General features: G+C 42.4%; 1 protein-coding gene across 1 annotated transcript in view; it reads right to left on the bottom strand.

The window, feature by feature from the left end:
* Nucleotides 1–4462: 4462 nt before the first annotated feature.
* LOC113016963 (NACHT, LRR and PYD domains-containing protein 12-like) overlaps nucleotides 4463–25117 on the bottom strand; it is a 405899-nt gene continuing 385244 nt past the window's right edge. The window contains exon 6 of the mRNA XM_080296781.1: nucleotides 4463–4937. Within this exon, the coding sequence (XP_080152907.1) occupies nucleotides 4925–4937 (13 nt within the window). The 3' untranslated portion in view covers nucleotides 4463–4924. The remainder of the gene's footprint in view (nucleotides 4938–25117) is intronic.

Raw genomic sequence — 25117 nt, 5'->3', positions numbered from 1 at the left:
GTGGATGCAGGTCGTAGCTGTGTGAGGCCTGTACAGTCAGCGCTGTGTGAGCGCTGTGTAACGTTAGCTTAGACTTCTTTCTGTTGTTATCATCCTTCAGGTTAATGTTGTTTTCATTATGCATCACAGGAAGTGTGGGTGGCTGTTAGCCTCACAGCTCATGGAGAGTTGCTGCTGCTCTGCCTCCTTTTTGATGTTTCTGCTCTTTGTGGCTTTGTGTTACTTTGTGTCGTGTCTGAAACAAAGTGAGTCCATGTTACTAACTGTAGTCGGCTCTCTGTCTCGTGCACAGCTAACTGTTGTCTGAATGAAAGTGTTTTTGTACTTTGTGTAATCTGTTGGGTCTTTGAGCCCTTTTTAAACAGCATATGAGCCATATGTATGTGTGTATATGAAAGGTTGTTTGTAAGACATCAAATTGTTGCTTATTCTAGAGCTGCTGCAGTGCCTGATTGGTCTACTCGCTCTAAACTGAAGGTTGACTTGATTCTTTTGGTTTTTTACATTTTGTCAATAAACCAACTTCTTTATGATTTGAACGGCGTCTCTGACGTGTCACAGGCCTGTCAGCTTTCTTGGTGATTGGTGTAGATTTGAGCTTCATGCTCTGGCTGTTGTTGGGTTTTCCTCTTTCATATTAAAGCTTTTGTCCTACATTTGGCTCTAAAGTCTAATTCTAATCCCAGCACTGTGTCTGGGTGTGTGATGCTTGTTTTCCTGCTCTTTCTCATGAAACAGTCACAACATTCTCAGTCCAACTTTCACTCTTTGCTGCGTTTGCTGCAGCTGCAGTGAACATGGTGCCGTTTGCCTTTAAGAAAGTTGTGCACAAAGGCTTTTTCTCTAGCAGACAGCTGTGTGGCTAAAAGTCAGATCATTTTTTACCACCTCAGTCACACTGGACTGAAACAAGAGTGAAACTAGGAAGAATCAGAGTTTGTCCAGTGACTGCACTGATTTTCTTCATATTCACAAACTGATTCTAAGTAGTTGCATCAGCCAGCTGAAGTCATGTGACTAATGGCTCTCAGCTTCTGTCCTCCTATTCGCCGGTGTCCTTCACCTGTCACACCTGGTCAAGAAAGAGTGAGAATGTTCAGAGCTTTAATGGAAAAGAATATTATTACATATAAAAGGCCTCTAACAAGTATTGTAGTGTTAATCAGGATGAAGTCCATCATGAACACTTCAGAGTGGTTCAGACAGTCGGTGTTTCATCCACAGAGCCTCCAGTCTGCATATCAAAGTATCCTGAGGAATGACAGTGAACCCCGAGTTCCCCTCATTACATTCATGTGTGTGACTGTGAGGAAAAGGTGATTGTATGAACGTGTGTGAGCGAGTGAATGAGGCTTGTATCAGAGTGGAGATAATGTCAGCGGCACAAGCTGGACGCTGCAGGTGTCACATGTGAATCTGTGCATCAGTGTCTGCACCTTTGTGGAGGTGAAGCTCAGGAGGTTTGGATTTGTTCAAAGCTCTGTCTGCTCCATCTTTCTTTCCCTCAGGCCTCTCCAGATCAGGAAGGAGGTCCTGTTCTCCTTCTCCCTCCTGGATTTCTGGATCCAGGGAAGGATCAAAGTCTCTCAGCCCAGCATCAGAGCTTCTGGCTGGGGGAGGACTGGAAGTTTCAGCTGGAGGCTGAGAGCCTGGATCTGCCATCTGAGTCACAATTCAAATATTCTCAGTAATCTCAAAAAGCAACAGAAAGGTGCCATTTTCATGAGCAGTGGGTTATCCAGCAGTTTGATTCATGTCAGCAGCATTTAGTTTGTAACTGCTGACTCACCTCTGGCTGTGTCCTGCTCTCAGGGTCACAGTGGACACTGTACCTTTGACCGAAGCTGCAAAGACAGTCAGCAGGGGTCTGGATGCATTCAGCACCACGTCCTTGTTGGGCAGACACCTTCAGTGACAGGACAGTTTATTATGCTGGTAACGTTAATAAGTCTGTTCACCTGTAGAGCTCATTTAAACACATCAGCTGTAGAACATCATGTGTCATGGCGTGTCCAAATTCACAGGCTGCATCCTCCTGAGGACCCGGCCTTCAAGGTCTACGTGGGCCGGGTCCTCCAAAGGTCGGGTAGGCGGGAAGTGAGCGGCTGTGACGGTCTGGCCTTCAGATCCGCGTCACCGCTGTCTCGGTGGAGTTTAATAAACTCAGCCGTCTGCTCCTTGCTGTCTAAAATCTAACAGGACACTGGAGTAAACTCTCGACCGCCTCACACTTCTGTTTAATCACTTTTCTGTTTGACGTTTATTCAGCTGTGTGAAAACTGTAACTTCAGCCAAACCAAACAAACAACACTGAAAAAAGCCAAACGATAACATTTTTACGTGATCTAAGTGACTTATATATCATGTTTAAACCTGAACAGCCAAAGGCCGTGGGGGTCCAAAAACGATGTGCCGGGAGTCCGCTGTTCTCGCCGGCTCTAATGACCCTCGACCTCCCGGTTAGCTATCCAGATGGTGGGTAACAGACGTCTCCAAAAACGTCAGAGCACTTTTGCAAATATGTGATATCTTGACAAACCGAGCAGATATTTGAAGTTTACACTCCTACATTCTCAAACAGGAGCCCCAGCAGAGATGGATGGCTGGCGCGGCTCTGCGGAGCCCCCAGTCAGAGCAGATGCAGGGCCAGCAGGTGTGGAGACCCCTGGCTGAGGCAGCTGAAGCTGTGGGTGGCTGTCAGCCAGCTCAGGATGCCTTTTGGGCTGCAGCAGCATAAAATCCTCAGCAGGCTGGGTAAGCTTGCGTGAGCTCTCTGTGGAGGCTGTTGCAGCTGAGATGGCTCACCCGAGCGGTGCAAACTTAGTTACCTTCAAGGCTCCAGAGTCAGCTGAGGTCAGCAGCTCAGCCTCTGGGGAGGTTACAATCCCTGGAACAGCCAGGTCTCTACAACCAGAAACAGTCTTTGCATGTGCAGCTTCAGAACCAGACTTGAAGTTCCAGTTAGTGTCCGATGTCCCAGAAACACTCAGGTGCTCACTGAGCAATCTCTTGAGGCCAACACTCAGAAAATCAAACAGTCTTTGAGCCTTTGTGGGAACATTTATCGTCTCTGCTGGAAAGGTGGAAACATCTGGGAGATGCAGCCTTAACACACTGGGCTTCACAAGTCCTTGGAGGCAGCTCACTAAACTCAGGGATGCAGACAAAATCAGCACTTGCAGGAACACAATGTGCCCTCTCACAATGAGCTTGGAAGCATAAACTGAGTTTTCCTCACTGACTGTTTTAGACAGGATTGTGGGAGCAACACAAAAAGCAGCTTCAGCTGGAAACACACAGTTTAGTGTCTTTGCTGCTCGCTTTAAGTCACAATAAACAGGAAACTCATTGTGTCTCATGTCACAATCACTCATATACAGGACAGGAAGAGGCGGAGCTTATTTCCTGCAGGGAGCGGTTAGCAGTCTGTGTCTTTCTCATTTCTGACTCCTAAAGAGCTGAAAAACACAGGCTGTTATTGGCTGGCTGACACTGGGATTAATGTCCTTGAAGCCAGCAGTCTTTAATGTCCAGGTTCAGAACGGGCAGGTGAAAAACAGTCCTTTATGTCCTCTGATGTTCAATAAACTGTCCTGATTACTGAGGGAGCAGAGAAAGTGTCTCCATCACTCACCACAGCTGGATGCTCTGAAATCCTGGAATCCAGCTGTGGAGAGGAGCGCCGGCGGCGTGGACGCAGTTTAGTAATCAGGGAACGGGAGGCAGGAGGGAAACACAGCTGGGACCAATTACACACACGAGACAGGAAACAGTAACACAGGACTGTCAAAGTAAAACAGGAAATATAACACAGAGTCCAAAGTAAGGAGACGTGGGACACAGTGAAGACACAGAAACAGAAACCAGAACTATCATCACAAAACAAACTCAGAAACATAAAGAGTGAATCAGCTGATTCAGTGTTTGTGACAAAAACATGGATCCTGGTTAATAACTTTTATTTGTTTGTTTCTGTATTATTTTGTGTATCGTTCTTATGAGCTGTTGTTTTGTCAGTGAAATATTATTTCATTGTTTTAAGCTTTTTGTTGACTTTGAAGTGCTTAAGTTGATATTTTTGAACATTTAATTTGTTCGATTATTGTCGAGTCGATAAAACTGTCAAACGCACAGCTGCTTCCAGCACGGCCGGAGGAGAGGTGGCCGAGCAGACGCACAACACACACAGCTCACAGGTTTGCATTTCTAGATATTGCAGATGTTGCAGAAATTGAGAGTAAAGAACTCAGAGATCCAGCGCTGTCTCCTGCCCCTTATTTATACACCACAACACAACGACAGGCGTAACTCACACAAACGGGTAACATGAGGCTCAGATGCTTTGGACGTGTTCACATATACTGGACACAGAATGATGAAGATGGAGCTGCAGGAAGGAGGAAAAGAGGAAAAACACAGAAAAGATTCACAGATGTGGTGAAAAAGGACACGACAGCTTCTGTTTGTTAGTTTGGTTTTTCTTTATTTGGTAAAGATTCAGAAATAAAGAGAAGATCACATGTTTGAATATTATATTAACGTTCTGTAATTACAACAAGTTGTAAAATCTTTCCAGAGTGAGACAGAGACTGTGCAGAGACTGTAGAAGGACAGAGCAGCAGCAGAGCAGTCCAGATACACTGATGATCCTCTGTCAGATCCAGAGGGACACACAGGGCTGATGCTGGACTCTACATTGTGTCTGACAGTGGAGCTGTTCTCAGAGCAGTTCACTCTGCAGCACTGACAGTCATCTGCACTTCATTCCTCTGTCAGTCACTGCTGGATGAAGCTCTCCTCTCCACCTCCCAGTAACATGGCCCAGTCAGAGCGTCTCTACACACAAGCTGCTGCTGCTTCAACCTCTCTGGATCATCAGGACACAGCTGCTCCTCTCTCAGCACACACACCGTCCTGTTTACCATCATGGCCTCCACCTGCAGAGAGAAGGAGGAAGAGCAGAGGAGATAAACGAGTGTTTCCAGAGACTCTTCATCAGCTGTCAGTCAGTGATGCAGCACATCCAGTATAAAGAGCAGCAGGGACGTCAGTGCTGGGACTGTACTAGGACTCATTGTTGCTTCACTTTTTCTAATCTTTGGATTTTTATTGAAATTGCTGAAAATGTTTTTCCCTCCTAGTTTGAGTTTGGACTTTCATTCATTAGAAGAACCTTGGTGTGTCCACTCTGAGCTCTGTAGGAACCCCAACAACAAGCCCAACAATCCAGATGGACGGTTCCAGCTGTTAACTGGAGGAATTCCATCCAAACATCTGCTCTCACTAAATTCTTCCTCACCTACAGACTGTGTTCTTCACTGCTTTAAACTTGGAAATCAATGCAGTCATTGGTCTGCGTGCTGCTTTGTTCAGAGAGCTGATTGGCTGTTGACAGTGTTTGATCAGAGCGTGTCAGCCGTTACTATGGTGACCATAAAGGTGAGAAACAGGAAGTGTTTGTGTCCAATCCTGAAGCCTGTCACCGTTCTCCTCTCACAGCTTCACTGAGAAGCTGCAGCTTTACAGGAAACACTGGACCTTTGTTTCATACTGACTGTGTTTAGTACAATACTGCTGACAGCACCACCCACTCACTCCATCACTCTACTTACTCCAGAGTCTCCAGTCTGTAGTCTGGACTCTGCTTAAGATCAGACAGCTGCTTCACATCTGGATACTTCAGGTTGTTTCCCCACAGGTACAGCTGTCTCAGATGGGAGGGGTTGGACTTCAGTGCTGCTGCCAGATAATCACAGCTGATCTTTGACAAACCACAGAAACTCAATCTGTATAAAGAATGAAAGATGTAAGTTTATTAGACAAAGTGCTTGAAATCATTCAGTGTTTCATCATCTGTTCAGAGCTGAAGAAGGTTCAGAATGTAGAAGTTTAGAAAATGGAAACTCCAAACAGCTGAAGCCAACAGGAAGCAGCTTCAAACAGGAAACTGTGCAGAGTTTCAGACTATATGTCCTGATGCAGCCAGTTGGATTTTGGAGATTTGAATCTCTGTTCTGTGACTAAGTCCTTGAATCATTTCTTCCAGTTGGTCCAACAAGACAGACTAAGTATTGGACATGTGTTGTGGCTCCATCAGGGGAGCTTCTAAATGTGATGTGATGGCCCCTCTGGGTCTGTCAGGTCACAGCACTGAAGAGAGCTCAAACTGGGCACACAGCTGTTCCAGTCTGGACCAAAGACTCTATACTGGGACTGAGGGACTGCTTTGACTGCACCCACTGGGACTTTTTAAAGGCTCATGTTCTCATTGTTATGAGGGAGAGAAGAAAAAGATTGAGGCACAGAAACCTGTTGAAAGAGAGATAAAGCAGCTAAAATCAGGTGTAAAAGTAAAGCAGAGGATGAGCTGAATAAAGGACACTCAAGGCTGGCTTGGAAAGGAATGAAGTCCATGGTGGGGATGCAGAACAAGGAGCAAAGATGAATGTGATGCTGAATCAGCAGAAGACTTGGACTCATTTGATTCCAGCTTTGATATCATTGATTTCAATGAAGAGCTTTGTGATTGTAGCAAAGGGCTGGTAGCTCTGAGAGTCCCACTGATGAGGTGTTTGTGTGGAAATCTCTTAGTGGGACCAAAGAGAGAAAAAGCCCTGGTCCTGATGCTGTGGGAGGGAAATGATTGAAGTGTGCTGTGAGGAACTGACTGGGAGAGTTTCATACATTTTCCAGTCCTCCTTGGAACAACAGGAAGTTCCCAGCATATGGAAACAAAGGTTAAGTGTCCTATGGCACTCAGTGATGATGGTGCTGTGGCCCCACCACCTCCACCTCTTTGTAAAGGAACTAACTGTAATCTGAAGCTTCAAATGGAACTAAGACTTCCTCCACTAGGTGGCAGTGTCTGATGAGAAAGTGTTAGTGGAGCTGGCCTGGAGTCAGAAACAGGAAGATGCAGGATTTGGGCTGAAATGGGCAAAAGTGGTTAGCACTAGTGCCTTAGAGCAAGAAGGTTGTAGGTTGAAGCTTGTTGGTCAGCTGGGCCTTTCTGTGGAGGTTGGATGTTCTCCCACAGTCCAATGAAATGCTGCTTAGGTTCATTGGTGCTTCTACATTGGCTGTAGGTGTGGATGTGAGGGAGTGCTTCTCTGTCGCTCTCTGTTGGCCCTGTGATGGACTGCTCACCTGTGCAGGTGGACCACGCCTCTTGCCCTATGACAGCTAGGGCACAGGCTGCAGCCCTGTGAGCCTAAGCTGAATAAACAGTTAGCAAAAATGATCCATAGATGGCCTGAAATCCCCCAGTTAGCAGTTTGGTAGATAGCTATGACATGCTAATCCCATCCAGCAGCTGTATTCTACCTGTAAGCTGATCCCTGCTGAGCCAAAGCACTTTTTCATATACAAATTACAACCTTTAATAGAAACCTATTGGTCAGCATCTTATTAGCCTGCTGTTAGCTTCATTCCACAGAAAACTGAGAGAAACTAACAGAGTTGATAAAGAATAAAGAGAAATGTGCTGATTTAAAGCCTTTGAAGTGCTTCAGATGATCTCTGTCCACTTCTGTCCACTCATTCATTCATGTAAGCTTTCTAATGCAGCTTTGATCTTCACAGTCTGCTTGATGAAACTCATTCTAACACTGAATGTCAGAGTGTTCCTCCTTCTCTTTCCCATCATTCATGCTGGCAGTGGAGGAGATTTGGATGTTGGACTGTGTTTTGGATGATGTGTGTATGTTTCTGTTGGACTGCTGTCTGTAAAGCAAACGCACATTTTGCTTTGGATTTCAGTGTCACACAGACTTTAAGGTGCAATGAAGAGTTTGAGAGTTTCACAGTGAATTTTCCAGTGGAGGATTTTTCTTCTTCTTTGAAGGTTTGAAATGTGAACATTGTTCTGCTGCAGTCAATGGACTAAACCAGAGAAGAAGAAAACAGACTTTACCATGAAGATCCTCAGTGTGGATCAGTATAATATCAGCCTGATGTCTGCAGTTTAGTGTCAGCACAACTTTCACATCATATTCATCTCAGCACAACTAAAACATGCTGACTGACCTCAGAGTTTCAAGTTTACATCCTGGACTCTCCAGGAAACCACACAGATGCTTCACTCCTGGATCCTGCAGGTTGTTGTTCCAGCTCAGCTCCAGCTCTCTCAGATGGGAGGGGTTGGACTTCAGTGCTGCTGCCAGATAATCACAGCTGATCTCTGACAAACCACAGCCCCACAATCTGTATAAAGAATGAAAGATGTAAGTTTATTAGACAAAGTGCTTGAAATCATTCAGTGTTTCATCATCTGTTCAGAGCTGAAGAAGGTTCAGAATGTAGAAGTTTAGAAAATGGAAACTCCAAACAGCTGAAGCCAACAGGAAGCAGCTTCAAACAAACACAACAAGAGAAAAAACTCTGAATGTTTCACATTAAAGTCGTACATTTCTCATAAAAACAGGACAAAGACTTGAAAAAGTCGTGTTTTTCCTTCCAGGAACCACATGGCTTCACTTTTAAAGGTGAAGTGTGACAGAAATGGACATATTTGAAGTCCAACACCTTTTTCCAGTCACATTATTAAAGCAGACAAACTACAAGCTCATTTTCATTCCAACAAGTCATCTTCTGACCTGGACTAACAACACTGGTCTCTATGTGCAGCTGGCTGTGAGACCAGTGCTCAGGGAGCGTCTACAAAGTGCAACACTGAAAGAACATCACACACTCATTTGCTTCCAGCACTTTCACACAAACATCTACTGTCATTATTGTCACCAAACTCTGTGGATCCTTTATTGCAAATTCAAATGGGATCAAATGGTCAGACAAAAGAGGGTTATGAGGAAATATGATGAAATGTTGTGTATTAGCAGCAAGTTATTGAATCGTTTTCCTCAGAAACCAAACAAAATGATTGACAAACATGTTTTTACAAACTCAGTGTTGGACTTGGATCAGCAGGATAAGCTGATGTTTAAAGGCATTTGAGTCTCGCTGTATGAGAGTCCAGTTCTTACTCAATATTTATGGATGATGTTCTTTCAGTGTTGCACTTTGTAGACGCTCCCTGAGCTTCACAGCCAGCTGCACATGGACCAGCTGACATTACCCAGCATTAGAGGCGGCTGTAAAAAATTCATGTTCCCATTTAAATGGTTTTAATTTGAATAAAACGATGTTGATTCATTCAACCCTGAATCGATGTTTCATATAAATGTATTTTGCCAGAATCTCAGGTTAAAGCTCACAAACTATTTCAACAAGCAGCAAACAGCTAAAACAGTAAATGAGAGCAGCTAAACACACAAAGATGGAAACACAGAGCGTGGATCGTTCACTCGACGGCACGTACACGGACACGCCGTCGGGGCTGAAAGTGGACAGCTCACAGATCCTGAAGCTGCAGGTTTCATCTGTCTCCAACCAAAACTGAGTGAAGCAGCAGCAAAAGAAGATCCAAACTCTGCTTCACGTTTGATCAATATGCTCATGAATTCTCTCTGACTTTGGCTGTTCCTGCCTGCACAGCTCTCTCTCTCTCAGTGTACTCCAAGAACAGCTTCAAACATCTGTTTCTGCATCATTCACTGTTTATTAGCCACCAGTCTGCTGTTGTGTTCAGTGCTGTCGGCCTCTGACAGTAAAGCCTCATTTCTGCTGTTCCATGGAAACTTTTTAAAATGATGACAGATTACAAACTCTCAGCTGTGTCTGTAATCAAACCTCTGTAACTTTGCTTCACTTCAGCAGCATCAGCTCATGTTCACATGTTGCTTCATGGTTTGCTTCAGTTTTTGATCGACTGCAGAATATTTTGAAGGTTATCTGCTATAAAAAGCCAGAAGAGGAAAATCTGCTTCATGTGTTTCTGTTTGATCCTCAGTGACTTTGACACAAAGGCCTCTGCTGTGATGATCACACCTCTGATCAAGTCTCACAGTGTCACAACTGATAAATGATCAGAGTTAGAATATTTCTGACTGTCTGCTGTGTGCCGTGACCTTTGACCTGCTAAAGACAGTCAGCTGTGGATTATTCATTGTTGTGTCTGATACTTAGAACTGTGAGGAAGAAGCTACACAGTTAATCAGGGTCCCCTCTCTCTGAATCAGGAAAGGTGGGCAGGCCGCGTGTGGGCCGCGGGCCATACGTTGAGTATCACTGTTTGAAATGTGAACATTGTTCTGCTGCAGTCAATGGACTAAACCAGAGAAGAAGAAAACAGACTTTACCATGAAGATCCTCAGTGTGGATCAGTATAATATCAGCCTGATGTCTGCAGTTTAGTGTCAGCACAACTTTCACATCATATTCATCTCAGCACAACTAAAACATGCTGACTGACCTCAGAGTTTCAAGTTTACATCCTGGACTCTCCAGGAAACCACACAGATGCTTCACTCCTGGATCCTGCAGGTTGTTGTTGGAGCTCAGGTCCAGCTCTCTCAGATGGGAGGGGTTGGACTTCAGTGCTGCTGCCAGATAATCACAGCTGATCTTTGACAAACCACAGTTCCTCAATCTGTATAAAGAATGAAAGATGTAAGTTTATTAGACAAAGTGCTTGAAATCATTCAGTGTTTCATCATCTGTTCAGAGCTGAAGAAGGTTCAGAATGTAGAAGTTTAGAAAATGGAAACTCCAAACAGCTGAAGCCAACAGGAAGCAGCTTCAAACAAACACAACAAGAGAAAAAACTCTGAATGTTTCACATTAAAGTCGAACATTTCTCATAAAAACAGGACAAAGACTTGAAAAAGTCGTGTTTTTCCTTCCAGGAACCACATGGCTTCACTTTTAAAGGTGAAGTGTGACAGAAATGGACATATTTGAAGTCCAACACCTTTTTCCAGTCACATTATTAAAGCAGACAAACTACAAGCTCATTTTCATTCCAACAAGTCATCTTCTGACCTGGACTAACAACACTGGTCTCTATGTGCAGCTGGCTGTGAGACCAGTGCTCAGGGAGCGTCTACAAAGTGCAACACTGAAAGAACATCACACACTCATTTGCTTCCAGCACTTTCACACAAACATCTACTGTCATTATTGTCACCAAACTCTGTGGATCCTTTATTGCAAATTCAAATGGGATCAAATGGTCAGACAAAAGAGGGTTATGAGGAAATATGATGAAATGTTGTGTATTAGCAGCAACTTATTGAATCTTTTTCCTCAGAAACCAAACAAAATGATTGACAAACATGTTTTTACAAACTCAGTGTTGGACTTGGATCAGCAGGATAAGCTGATGTTTAAAGGCATTTGAGTCTCGCTGTATGAGAGTCCAGTTCTTACTCAATATTTATGGATGATGTTCTTTCAGTGTTGCACTTTGTAGACGCTCCCTGAGCCTCACAGCCAGCTGCACATGGACCAGCTGACATTACCCAGCATTAGAGGCGGCTGTAAAAAAATTCATGTTCCCATTTAAATGGTTTTAATTTGAATAAAACGATGTTGATTCATTCAATCCTGAATCGATGTTTAATATAAATGTATTTTGCCAGAATCTCAGGTTAAAGCTCACAAACTATTTCAACAAGCAGCAAACAGATAAAACAGTAAATGAGAGCAGCTAAACACACAAAGATGGAAACACAGAGCGTGGATCGTTCACTCGACGGCACGTACACGGACACGCCGTCGGGGCTGAAAGTGGACAGCTCACAGATCCTGAAGCTGCAGGTTTCATCTGTCTCCAACCAAAACTGAGTGAAGCAGCAGCAAAAGAAGATCCAAACTCTGCTTCACGTTTGATCAATATGCTCATGAATTCTCTCTGACTTTGGCTGTTCCTGCCTGCACAGCTCTCTCTCTCTCAGTGTACTCCAAGAACAGCTTCAAACATCTGTTTCTGCATCATTCACTGTTTATTAGCCACCAGTCTGCTGTTGTGTTCAGTGCTGTCGGCCTCTGACAGTAAAGCCTCATTTCTGCTGTTCCATGGAAACTTTTTAAAATGATGACAGATTACAAACTCTCAGCTGTGTCTGTAATCAAACCTCTGTAACTTTGCTTCACTTCAGCAGCATCAGCTCATGTTCACATGTTGATTCATGGTTTGCTTCAGTTTTTGATCGACTGCAGAATATTTTGAAGGTTATCTGCTATAAAAAGCCAGAAGAGGAAAATCTGCTTCATGTGTTTCTGTTTGATCCTCAGTGACTTTGACACAAAGGCCTCTGCTGTGATGATCACACCTCTGATCAAGTCTCACAGTGTCACAACTGATAAATGATCAGAGTTAGAATATTTCTGACTGTCTGCTGTGTGCCGTGACCTTTGACCTGCTAAAGACAGTCAGCTGTGGATTATTCATTGTTGTGTCTGATACTTAGAACTGTGAGGAAGAAGCTACACAGTTAATCAGGGTCCCCTCTCTCTGAATCAGGAAAGGTGGGCAGGCCGCGTGTGGGCCGCGGGCCATACGTTGAGTATCACTGTTTGAAATGTGAACATTGTTCTGCTGCAGTCAATGGACTAAACCAGAGAAGAAGAAAACAGACTTTACCATGAAGATCCTCAGTGTGGATCAGTATAATATCAGCCTGATGTCTGCAGTTTAGTGTCAGCACAACTTTCACATCATATTCATCTCAGCACAACTAAAACATGCTGACTGACCTCAGAGTTTCAAGTTTACATCCTGGACTCTCCAGGAAACCACACAGATGCTTCACTCCTGGATCCTGCAGGTTGTAGTTGTCGCTCAGGTCCAGCTCTCTCAGATGGGAGGGGTTGGACTTCAGTGCTGCTGCCAGATAATCACAGCTGATCTCTGACAAACCACAGTCCTTCAATCTGTATAAAGAATGAAAGATGTAAGTTTATTAGACAAAGTGCTTGAAATCATTCAGTGTTTCATCATCTGTTCAGAGCTGAAGAAGGTTCAGAATGTAGAAGTTTAGAAAATGGAAACTCCAAACAGCTGAAGCCAACAGGAAGCAGCTTCAAACAAACACAACAAGAGAAAAAACTCTGAATGTTTCACATTAAAGTCGAACATTTCTCATAAAAACAGGACAAAGACTTGAAAAAGTCGTGTTTTTCCTTCCAGGAACCACATGGCTTCACTTTTAAAGGTGAAGTGTGACAGAAATGGACATATTTGAAGTCCAACACCTTTTTTCAGTCACATTATTAAAGCAGACAAACTACAAGCTCATTTTCATTCCAACAAGTCATCTTCTGACCTGGACTAACAACACTGGTCTCTATGTGCAGCTGGCTGTGAGACCAGTGCTCAGGGAGCGTCTACAAAGTGCAACACTGAAAGAACATCACACACTCATTTGCTTCCAGCACTTTCACACAAACATCTACTGTCATTATTGTCACCAAACTCTGTGGATCCTTTATTGCAAATTCAAATGGGATCAAATGGTCAGACAAAAGAGGGTTATGAGGAAATATGATGAAATGTTGTGTATTAGCAGCAACTTATTGAATCATTTTCCTCAGAAACCAAACAAAATGATTGACAAACATGTTTTTACAAACTCAGTGTTGGACTTGGATCAGCAGGATAAGCTGATGTTTAAAGGCATTTGAGTCTCGCTGTATGAGAGTCCAGTTCTTACTCAATATTTATGGATGATGTTCTTTCAGTGTTGCACTTTGTAGACGCTCCCTGAGCCTCACAGCCAGCTGCACATGGACCAGCTGACATTACCCAGCATTAGAGGCGGCTGTAAAAAATTCATGTTCCCATTTAAATGGTTTTAATTTGAATAAAACGATGTTGATTCATTCAATCCTGAATCGATGTTTAATATAAATGTATTTTGCCAGAATCTCAGGTTATATGGAACGCCAGGACTGCCATAATGAATTAATTAAATACACCATTAAATAATTAATTAAATGTGGCAATAATTAATTAAAATTGGAATTAATTAATTAAATAAATAGTTATGATATATGTAATTAATTAATTATTGACACATTTAATTAATTATTTATGTATTTCACATTTTAATTAATTATTGACACATTTAATTAATTAATTATTGACATATTTAATTAATTATTTATGTATTTCACATTTTAATTAATTATTGACACATTTAATTAATTATTGACACATTTAATTAATTATTGACACATTTAATTAATTATTTAATGATATATTTATTTATTTCATTTTGGCAGTCCTGACGCCTGGCTCTCATCATGAAATAATTTTATCTGTCAGCCTCACCCATCAAACTCAGGGGGCGGGGTTAACGCTGATCGAGTCAAAACCATTGCTTTGGCCTGGTGGCCATTGTTTCTAGCACACAACAACCGGCATGTGGAAGCTAACAGAACTGAGCTTTGAAAAACCCTGTTTGTGTGTTACCAAATACCGTTTTAATATTTTTTTAGCCGAGAATGTAGTGGTTTAATCTTCATGTGTCTGGTCGGTTTGTCAAGATACAGCCTCTTTGCAAAAGTGTTTCGATGATTTCGGAGATGTCGTCCCAGTCTCACGGCAAAGCGTGGGATAGACCCGCTCGCCTCGCAAGCAATCCCACCGACAAAGCGCAGGCCCCGGTACACAGCTGTAGTAACCCCCGCTGACTTCTTTTACTGAGGTTATATTTATCGATGTTTTATTTCCTGATGTTCTTATGTGTCCTACGTGTTTCAGTCGCCAATTCTGAATTATAACTAACATTAAAAACATGTTTAAGGAGGAGAGAGAGCAAATAAATCTGTTTAACATCTGATCTTTGGGTTTTTGTTCAGTAATCAGCGTGACCTGTGTATAAACACATAAAAGAGATAACGTTGGTGTTTCCGTCATGTAGTAACTGCTGGCTTTAACTGTACAAAGGTTGTTCGACACTATGAAACACATACAGACTTCATGATGTTCGGCTAATATTTTTATTGTGAATATTAATCATGCTGACCTCGCTCTGTACACCACGCAGCGAGGTCAGCATATCCACGATATCCTCAGCTCCATGAGTTAACACAAAGTTTCCCAGCTGACTATCTAACTGCCAACTATTCCAGAGACGTGAAAATATACAGCATAAAGAAAAGTGTAAGAGACTCAGCAGCAGATTAGAATAACAGTTATACATTTAATAAATCACCAAATGAATCCAAGAAACGAGCAAACCTGTTCCGACAATTTGAATTTGTATTCCCTCAGCTGCAGACTCGCTGCTGTTTAAATGTTTGAAAAGGAAGATTAGATATAAAAAACGTCAAACATAGACTCAGTCTGCCTTCACATTTGATATGAGGCCAGCACGTATAGTGGCCTCAGCAGGCTATTACTGAAATACACGTGCTATATCATAAACTATGATATAAACAGGGAGGTCCTATTAACATGTTTAGTTTTAAAGGACACCTTCCTGCCTTTAGTCTCATTCATGAGCAGTATTCGTTTTCTTCTAACATCCAGAAGTCTGCACAATGTGTTTCATAGTTTGTAACAAGCCTTTGACAGGTAAACATAACATGACCGAAAAAGCAAAAAAAAAGAAAAAAAAAAAGAGAGAGAGAGAGAGAGAGAGAGAGAGAGAGAGAGAGAGAGAGTGTTGACATAAGAAGAGAAAATTCTCTCAATTATGGAGACAGACAAATGGTTCATTTATGTTTGATGTGTGTTTATTCCTCCCTAAATATCGTCGGTGAAGTTTGCCATGCACGTCAGATTTTCCTGCGCATTTTTATACCTCTGCCAACAGAGAGAGAAAAAAAATCACATTCTAACAGACAGCTGGTGCTTAGAATACAGTTGAATAACTATTAAAAAACAGATGATATTTAGATGATAGTTCAGTCTAACACATGTGCCAGTGAACCATTAAACGTCTGTGAAACTATGCAGTTATGAAACGTAACTTTAACCTCAGCCAAACCGATTTGCTCAGTTGTAAATAAAACAGCGAAGTAAACGTGACCCGACAGACAGAACCCGAGTGAATAAAGTCCAGCGTTTAACCACTGAGAGCTAAAACTCAGCTGAGGTTTCAAAGCTGTGTGCTGGTGATTGGACATCAGCCGCTGATAAAGCTGGCTCGCCTATAAAGTGCTCTGTAAGGAAACGAGCTCCAGCAGCTCTGCGCTCGGGGAAAACACTATATTTACTTATCTTGTGCAGAAAAATGCGCTGACATTGCGTTATATCGAGCACCGGCTGCCCAGTTAAACTGTGACTATCACCAGGTAACGTAGGCGTGTTTCTTGAATTAGCAGCAGGTGTTAAACAGCTGACAGATGAGGAGGAGGATGCATGCAGGTAAACTGAGGGTCTGTTGAGCTGATCGCTGGTTTCGTGAGAAAAATGTCAGCTCGTTCTTTATGTTACAGAAGCACAGAGACACAAGACCAGGCGGAAAGAGACGATCGTTCGGTGAAAATGAGAATCTGCGAATGCAACATGTGGAACACGGAGAGTGGAATATGTAAACAAACCGGTTAACGTAACCCCCTCGGTGCACTCTGCATGCTAACTGTTAGCAGAGCTAGTGAAATCTCTGAAAACATCTGAGCACTTTTGCAAACATGTTCTATGTTGACAACCTGACCAGACATACGTCGCGACATTCGCGGCTAAAACACTGTTAAAAGTGTAGCTGGTGACAGAAAAACGGGGTATTTTAAAACTACACCACCACCATTGCTGCCTGTGATTTGATCTGCATTCTGGGATAACTGGCTGCCCCAAGTCTACACAAGCAATCGATTATCTAGGATCGACCTGTTTTGACTTACTTTGCACGGCAACCAATAAAATGTTAGAGAAGCTGCATGGGCAGCGTTAACCCCGCCCCCTGAGTTTGATGGGTGAGGCTGACAGATAAAATTATTTCATGACGAGAGCCAGGCGCCAGGACTGCCAAAATGAAATAAATAAATATATCATTAAATAATTAATTAAATGTGTCAATAATTAATTAAATGTGTCAATAATTAATTAAAATGTGAAATACATAAATAATTAATTAAATGTGTCAATAATTAATTAATTACATGTGTCATAACTATTTATTTAATTAATTAATTCCAATTTTAATTAATTATTGCCACATTTAATTAATTATTTAATGGTGTATTTAATTAATTCATTATGGCAGTCCTGGCGTTCCATAAGGTTAAAGCTCACAAACTATTTCAACAAGCAGCAAACAGATAAAACAGTAAATGAGAGCAGCTAAACACACAAAGATGGAAACACAGAGCGTGGATCGTTCACTCGACGGCACGTACACGGACACGCCGTCGGGGCTGAAAGTGGACAGCTCACAGATCCTGAAGCTGCAGGTTTCATCTGTCTCCAACCAAAACTGAGTGAAGCAGCAGCAAAAGAAGATCCAAACTCTGCTTCACGTTTGATCAATATGCTCATGAATTCTCTCTGACTTTGGCTGTTCCTGCCTGCACAGCTCTCTCTCTCTCAGTGTACTCCAAGAACAGCTTCAAACATCTGTTTCTGCATCATTCACTGTTTATTAGCCACCAGTCTGCTGTTGTGTTCAGTGCTGTCGGCCTCTGACAGTAAAGCCTCATTTCTGCTGTTCCATGGAAACTTTTTAAAATGATGACAGATTACAAACTCTCAGCTGTGTCTGTAATCAAACCTCTGTAACTTTGCTTCACTTCAGCAGCATCAGCTCATGTTCACATGTTGCTTCATGGTTTGCTTCAGTTTTTGATCGACTGCAGAATATTTTGAAGGTTATCTGCTATAAAAAGCCAGAAGAGGAAAATCTGCTTCATGTGTTTCTGTTTGATCCTCAGTGACTTTGACACAAAGGCCTCTGCTGTGATGATCACACCTCTGATCAAGTCTCACAGTGTCACAACTGATAAATGATCAGAGTTAGAATATTTCTGACTGTCTGCTGTGTGCCGTGACCTTTGACCTGCTAAAGACAGTCAGCTGTGGATTATTCATTGTTGTGTCTGATACTTAGAACTGTGAGGAAGAAGCTACACAGTTAATCAGGGTCCCCTCTCTCTGAATCAGGAAAGGTGGGCAGGCCGCGTGTGGGCCGCGGGCCATACGTTGAGCATCACTGTTTGAAATGTGAACATTGTTCTGCTGCAGTCAATGGACTAAACCAGAGAAGAAGAAAACAGACTTTACCATGAAGATCCTCAGTGTGGATCAGTATAATATCAGCCTGATGTCTGCAGTTTAGTGTCAGCACAACTTTCACATCATATTCATCTCAGCACAACTAAAACATGCTGACTGACCTCAGAGTTTCAAGTTTACATCCTGGACTCTCCAGGAAACCACACAGATGCTTCACTCCTGGATCCTGCAGCTTGTTGTTGTTGGAGCTCAGGTCCAGCTCTCTCAGATGGGAGGGGTTGGACTTCAGTGCTGCTGCCAGATAATCACAGCTGATCTCTGACAAACCACAGCTCTTCAATCTGTATAAAGAATGAAAGATGTAAGTTTATTAGACAAAGTGCTTGAAATCATTCAGTGTTTCATCATCTGTTCAGAGCTGAAGAAGGTTCAGAATGTAGAAGTTTAGAAAATGGAAACTCCAAACAGCTGAAGCCAACAGGAAGCAGCTTCAAACAAACACAACAAGAGAAAAAACTCTGAATGTTTCACATTAAAGTCGTACATTTCTCATAAAAACAGGACAAAGACTTGAAAAAGTCGTGTTTTTCCTTCCAGGAACCACATGGCTTCACTTTTAAAGGTGAAGTGTGACAGAAATGGACATATTTGAAGTCCAACACCTCTTTCCAGTCACATTATTAAAGCAGACAAACTACAAGCTCATTTTCATTCCAACAAGTCATCTTCTGACCTGGACTAACAACACTGGTCTCTATGTGCAGCTGGCTGTGAGACCAGTGCTCAGGGAGCGTCTACAAAGTGCAACACTGAAAGAACATCACACACTCATTTGCTTCCAGCACTTTCACACAAACATCTACTGTCATTATTGTCACCAAACTCTGTGGATCCTTTATTGCAAATTCAAATGGAATCAAATGGTCAGACAAAAGAGGGTTATGAGGAAATATGATGAAATGTTGTGTATTAGCAGCAAGTTATTGAATCATTTTCCTCAGAAACCAAACAAAATGATTGACAAACATGTTTTTACAAACTCAGTGTTGGACTTGGATCAGCAGGATAAGCTGATGTTTAAAGGCATTTGAGTCTCGCTGTATGAGAGTCCAGTTCTTACTCAATATTTATGGATGATGTTCTTTCAGTGTTACACTTTGTAGACGCTCCCTGAGCCTCACAGCCAGCTGCACATGGACCAGCTGACATTACCCAGCATTAGAGGCGGCTGTAAAAAATTCATGTTCCCGTTTAAATGGTTTTAATTTGAATAAAACGATGTTGATTCATTCAATCCTGAATCGATGTTTAATATAAATGTATTTTGCCAGAATCTCAGGTTAAAGCTCACAAACTATTTCAACAAGCAGCAAACAGATGAAACAGTAAATGAGAGCAGCTAAACACACAAAGATGGAAACACAGAGCGTGGATCGTTCACTCGACGGCACGTACACGGACACGCCGTCGGGGCTGAAAGTGGACAGCTCACAGATCCTGAAGCTGCAGGTTTCATCTGTCTCCAACCAAAACTGAGTGAAGCAGCAGCAAAAGAAGATCCAAACTCTGCTTCACGTTTGATCAATATGCTCATGAATTCTCTCTGACTTTGGCTGTTCCTGCCTGCACAGCTCTCTCTCTCTCAGTGTACTCCAAGAACAGCTTCAAACATCTGTTTCTGCATCATTCACTGTTTATTAGCCACCAGTCTGCTGTTGTGTTCAGTGCTGTCGGCCTCTGACAGTAAAGCCTCATTTCTGCTGTTCCATGGAAACTTTTTAAAATGATGACAGATTACAAACTCTCAGCTGTGTCTGTAATCAAACCTCTGTAACTTTGCTTCACTTCAGCAGCATCAGCTCATGTTCACATGTTGCTTCATGGTTTGCTTCAGTTTTTGATCGACTGCAGAATATTTTGAAGGTTATCTGCTATAAAAAGCCAGAAGAGGAAAATCTGCTTCATGTGTTTCTGTTTGATCCTCAGTGACTTTGACACAAATGCCTCTGCTGTGATGATCACACCTCTGATCAAGTCTCACAGTGTCACAACTGATAAATGATCAGAGTTAGAATATTTCTGACTGTCTGCTGTGTGCCGTGACCTTTGACCTGCTAAAGACAGTCAGCTGTGGATTATTCATTGTTGTGTCTGATACTTAGAACTGTGAGGAAGAAGCTACACAGTTAATCAGGGTCCCCTCTCTCTGAATCAGGAAAGGTGGGCAGGCCGCGTGTGGGCCGCGGGCCATACGTTGAGTATCACTGTTTGAAATGTGAACATTGTTCTGCTGCAGTCAATGGACTAAACCAGAGAAGAAGAAAACAGACTTTACCATGAAGATCCTCAGTGTGGATCAGTATAATATCAGCCTGATGTCTGCAGTTTAGTGTCAGCACAACTTTCACATCATATTCATCTCAGCACAACTAAAACATGCTGACTGACCTCAGAGTTTCAAGTTTACATCCTGGACTCTCCAGGAAACCACACAGATGCTTCACTCCTAGATCCTTCAGGTTGTTCCAGCTCAGCTCCAGCTCTCTCAGATGGGAGGGGTTGGACTTCAGTGCTGCTGCCAGATAATCACAGCTGATCTCTGACAAACCACAGCGCTCCAATCTGTATAAAGAATGAAAGATGTAAGTTTATTAGACAAAGTGCTTGAAATCATTCAGTGTTTCATCATCTGTTCAGAGCTGAAGAAGGTTCAGAATGTAGAAGTTTAGAAAATGGAAACTCCAAACAGCTGAAGCCAACAGGAAGCAGCTTCAAACAAACACAACAAGAGAAAAAACTCTGAATGTTTCACATTAAAGTCGTACATTTCTCATAAAAACAGGACAAAGACTTGAAAAAGTCGTGTTTTTCCTTCCAGGAACCACATGGCTTCACTTTTAAAGGTGAAGTGTGACAGAAATGGACATATTTGAAGTCCAACACCTTTTTCCAGTCACATTATTAAAGCAGACAAACTACAAGCTCATTTTCATTCCAACAAGTCATCTTCTGACCTGGACTAACAACACTGGTCTCTATGTGCAGCTGGCTGTGAGACCAGTGCTCAGGGAGCGTCTACAAAGTGCAACACTGAAAGAACATCACACACTCATTTGCTTCCAGCACTTTCACACAAACATCTACTGTCATTATTGTCACCAAACTCTGTGGATCCTTTATTGCAAATTCAAATGGGATCAAATGGTCAGACAAAAGAGGGTTATGAGGAAATATGATGAAATGTTGTGTATTAGCAGCAACTTATTGAATCTTTTTCCTCAGAAACCAAACAAAATGATTGACAAACATGTTTTTACAAACTCAGTGTTGGACTTGGATCAGCAGGATAAGCTGATGTTTAAAGGCATTTGAGTCTCGCTGTATGAGAGTCCAGTTCTTACTCAATATTTATGGATGATGTTCTTTCAGTGTTGCACTTTGTAGACGCTCCCTGAGCCTCACAGCCAGCTGCACATGGACCAGCTGACATTACCCAGCATTAGAGGCGGCTGTAAAAAATTCATGTTCCCATTTAAATGGTTTTAATTTGAATAAAACGATGTTGATTCATTCAATCCTGAATCGATGTTTAATATAAATGTATTTTGCCAGAATCTCAGGTTAAAGCTCACAAACTATTTCAACAAGCAGCAAACAGCTAAAACAGTAAATGAGAGCAGCTAAACACACAAAGATGGAAACACAGAGCGTGGATCGTTCACTCGACGGCACGTACACGGACACGCCGTCGGGGCTGAAAGTGGACAGCTCACAGATCCTGAAGCTGCAGGTTTCATCTGTCTCCAACCAAAACTGAGTGAAGCAGCAGCAAAAGAAGATCCAAACTCTGCTTCACGTTTGATCAATATGCTCATGAATTCTCTCTGACTTTGGCTGTTCCTGCCTGCACAGCTCTCTCTCTCTCAGTGTACTCCAAGAACAGCTTCAAACATCTGTTTCTGCATCATTCACTGTTTATTAGCCACCAGTCTGCTGTTGTGTTCAGTGCTGTCGGCCTCTGACAGTAAAGCCTCATTTCTGCTGTTCCATGGAAACTTTTTAAAATGATGACAGATTACAAACTCTCAGCTGTGTCTGTAATCAAACCTCTGTAACTTTGCTTCACTTCAGCAGCATCAGCTCATGTTCACATGTTGCTTCATGGTTTGCTTCAGTTTTTGATCGACTGCAGAATATTTTGAAGGTTATCTGCTATAAAAAGCCAGAAGAGGAAAATCTGCTTCATGTGTTTCTGTTTGATCCTCAGTGACTTTGACACAAAGGCCTCTGCTGTGATGATCACACCTCTGATCAAGTCTCACAGTGTCACAACTGATAAATGATCAGAGTTAGAATATTTCTGACTGTCTGCTGTGTGCCGTGACCTTTGACCTGCTAAAGACAGTCAGCTGTGGATTATTCATTGTTGTGTCTGATACTTAGAACTGTGAGGAAGAAGCTACACAGTTAATCAGGGTCCCCTCTCTCTGAATCAGGAAAGGTGGGCAGGCCGCGTGTGGGCCGCGGGCCATACGTTGAGTATCACTGTTTGAAATGTGAACATTGTTCTGCTGCAGTCAATGGACTAAACCAGAGAAGAAGAAAACAGACTTTACCATGAAGATCCTCAGTGTGGATCAGTATAATATCAGCCTGATGTCTGCAGTTTAGTGTCAGCACAACTTTCACATCATATTCATCTCAGCACAACTAAAACATGCTGACTGACCTCAGTGTTTCAAATCGACATCGTGGATTCTCCAGCAAATCACACAGATGCTTCACTCCTGGATCCTGCAGGTTGTTCCAGCTCAGCTCCAGCTCTCTCAGATGGGAGGGGTTGGACTTCAGTGCTGCTGCCAGATAATCACAGCTGATCTCTGACAAACCACAGCTCTGCAATCTGTATAAAGAATGAAAGATGTAAGTTTATTAGACAAAGTGCTTGAAATCATTCAGTGTTTCATCATCTGTTCAGAGCTGAAGAAGGTTCAGAATGTAGAAGTTTAGAAAATGGAAACTCCAAACAGCTGAAGCCAACAGGAAGCAGCTTCAAACAAACACAACAAGAGAAAAAACTCTGAATGTTTCACATTAAAGTCGTACATTTCTCATAAAAACAGGACAAAGACTTGAAAAAGTCGTGTTTTTCCTTCCAGGAACCACATGGCTTCACTTTTAAAGGTGAAGTGTGACAGAAATGGACATATTTGAAGTCCAACACCTTTTTCCAGTCACATTATTAAAGCAGACAAACTACAAGCTCATTTTCATTCCAACAAGTCATCTTCTGACCTGGACTAACAACACTGGTCTCTATGTGCAGCTGGCTGTGAGACCAGTGCTCAGGGAGCGTCTACAAAGTGCAACACTGAAAGAACATCACACACTCATTTGCTTCCAGCACTTTCACACAAACATCTACTGTCATTATTGTCACCAAACTCTGTGGATCCTTTATTGCAAATTCAAATGGGATCAAATGGTCAGACAAAAGAGGGTTATGAGGAAATATGATGAAATGTTGTGTATTAGCAGCAAGTTATTGAATCTTTTTCCTCAGAAACCAAACAAAATGATTGACAAACATGTTTTTACAAACTCAGTGTTGGACTTGGATCAGCAGGATAAGCTGATGTTTAAAGGCATTTGAGTCTCGCTGTATGAGAGTCCAGTTCTTACTCAATATTTATGGATGATGTTCTTTCAGTGTTGCACTTTGTAGACGCTCCCTGAGCCTCACAGCCAGCTGCACATGGACCAGCTGACATTACCCAGCATTAGAGGCGGCTGTAAAAAATTCATGTTCCCATTTAAATGGTTTTAATTTGAATAAAACGATGTTGATTCATTCAATCCTGAATCGATGTTTCATATAAATGTATTTTGCCAGAATCTCAGGTTAAAGCTCACAAACTATTTCAACAAGCAGCAAACAGATAAAACAGTAAATGAGAGCAGCTAAACACACAAAGATGGAAACACAGAGCGTGGATCGTTCACTCGACGGCACGTACACGGACACGCCGTCGGGGCTGAAAGTGGACAGCTCACAGATCCTGAAGCTGCAGGTTTCATCTGTCTCCAACCAAAACTGAGTGAAGCAGCAGCAAAAGAAGATCCAAACTCTGCTTCACGTTTGATCAATATGCTCATGAATTCTCTCTGACTTTGGCTGTTCCTGCCTGCACAGCTCTCTCTCTCTCAGTGTACTCCAAGAACAGCTTCAAACATCTGTTTCTGCATCATTCACTGTTTATTAGCCACCAGTCTGCTGTTGTGTTCAGTGCTGTCGGCCTCTGACAGTAAAGCCTCATTTCTGCTGTTCCATGGAAACTTTTTAAAATGATGACAGATTACAAACTCTCAGCTGTGTCTGTAATCAAACCTCTGTAACTTTGCTTCACTTCAGCAGCATCAGCTCATGTTCACATGTTGCTTCATGGTTTGCTTCAGTTTTTGATCGACTGCAGAATATTTTGAAGGTTATCTGCTATAAAAAGCCAGAAGAGGAAAATCTGCTTCATGTGTTTCTGTTTGATCCTCAGTGACTTTGACACAAAGGCCTCTGCTGTGATGATCACACCTCTGATCAAGTCTCACAGTGTCACAACTGATAAATGATCAGAGTTAGAATATTTCTGACTGTCTGCTGTGTGCCGTGACCTTTGACCTGCTAAAGACAGTCAGCTGTGGATTATTCATTGTTGTGTCTGATACTTAGAACTGTGAGGAAGAAGCTACACAGTTAATCAGGGTCCCCTCTCTCTGAATCAGGAAAGGTGGGCAGGCCGCGTGTGGGCCGCGGGCCATACGTTGAGTATCACTGTTTGAAATGTGAACATTGTTCTGCTGCAGTCAATGGACTAAACCAGAGAAGAAGAAAACAGACTTTACCATGAAGATCCTCAGTGTGGATCAGTATAATATCAGCCTGATGTCTGCAGTTTAGTGTCAGCACAACTTTCACATCATATTCATCTCAGCACAACTAAAACATGCTGACTGACCTCAGAGTTTCAAGTTTACATCCTGGACTCTCCAGGAAACCACACAGATGCTTCACTCCTGGATCCTGCAGCTTGTTGTTGGAGCTCAGGT

Source organism: Astatotilapia calliptera, chromosome 23 (genome assembly GCF_964374335.1).
Source record: "Astatotilapia calliptera chromosome 23, fAstCal68.1, whole genome shotgun sequence".
Lineage (NCBI taxonomy): Eukaryota > Metazoa > Chordata > Actinopteri > Cichliformes > Cichlidae > Astatotilapia > Astatotilapia calliptera.
Note: the sequence above shows the minus strand (reverse complement) of the source record. Positions and strands in the feature narration are given on the sequence as shown.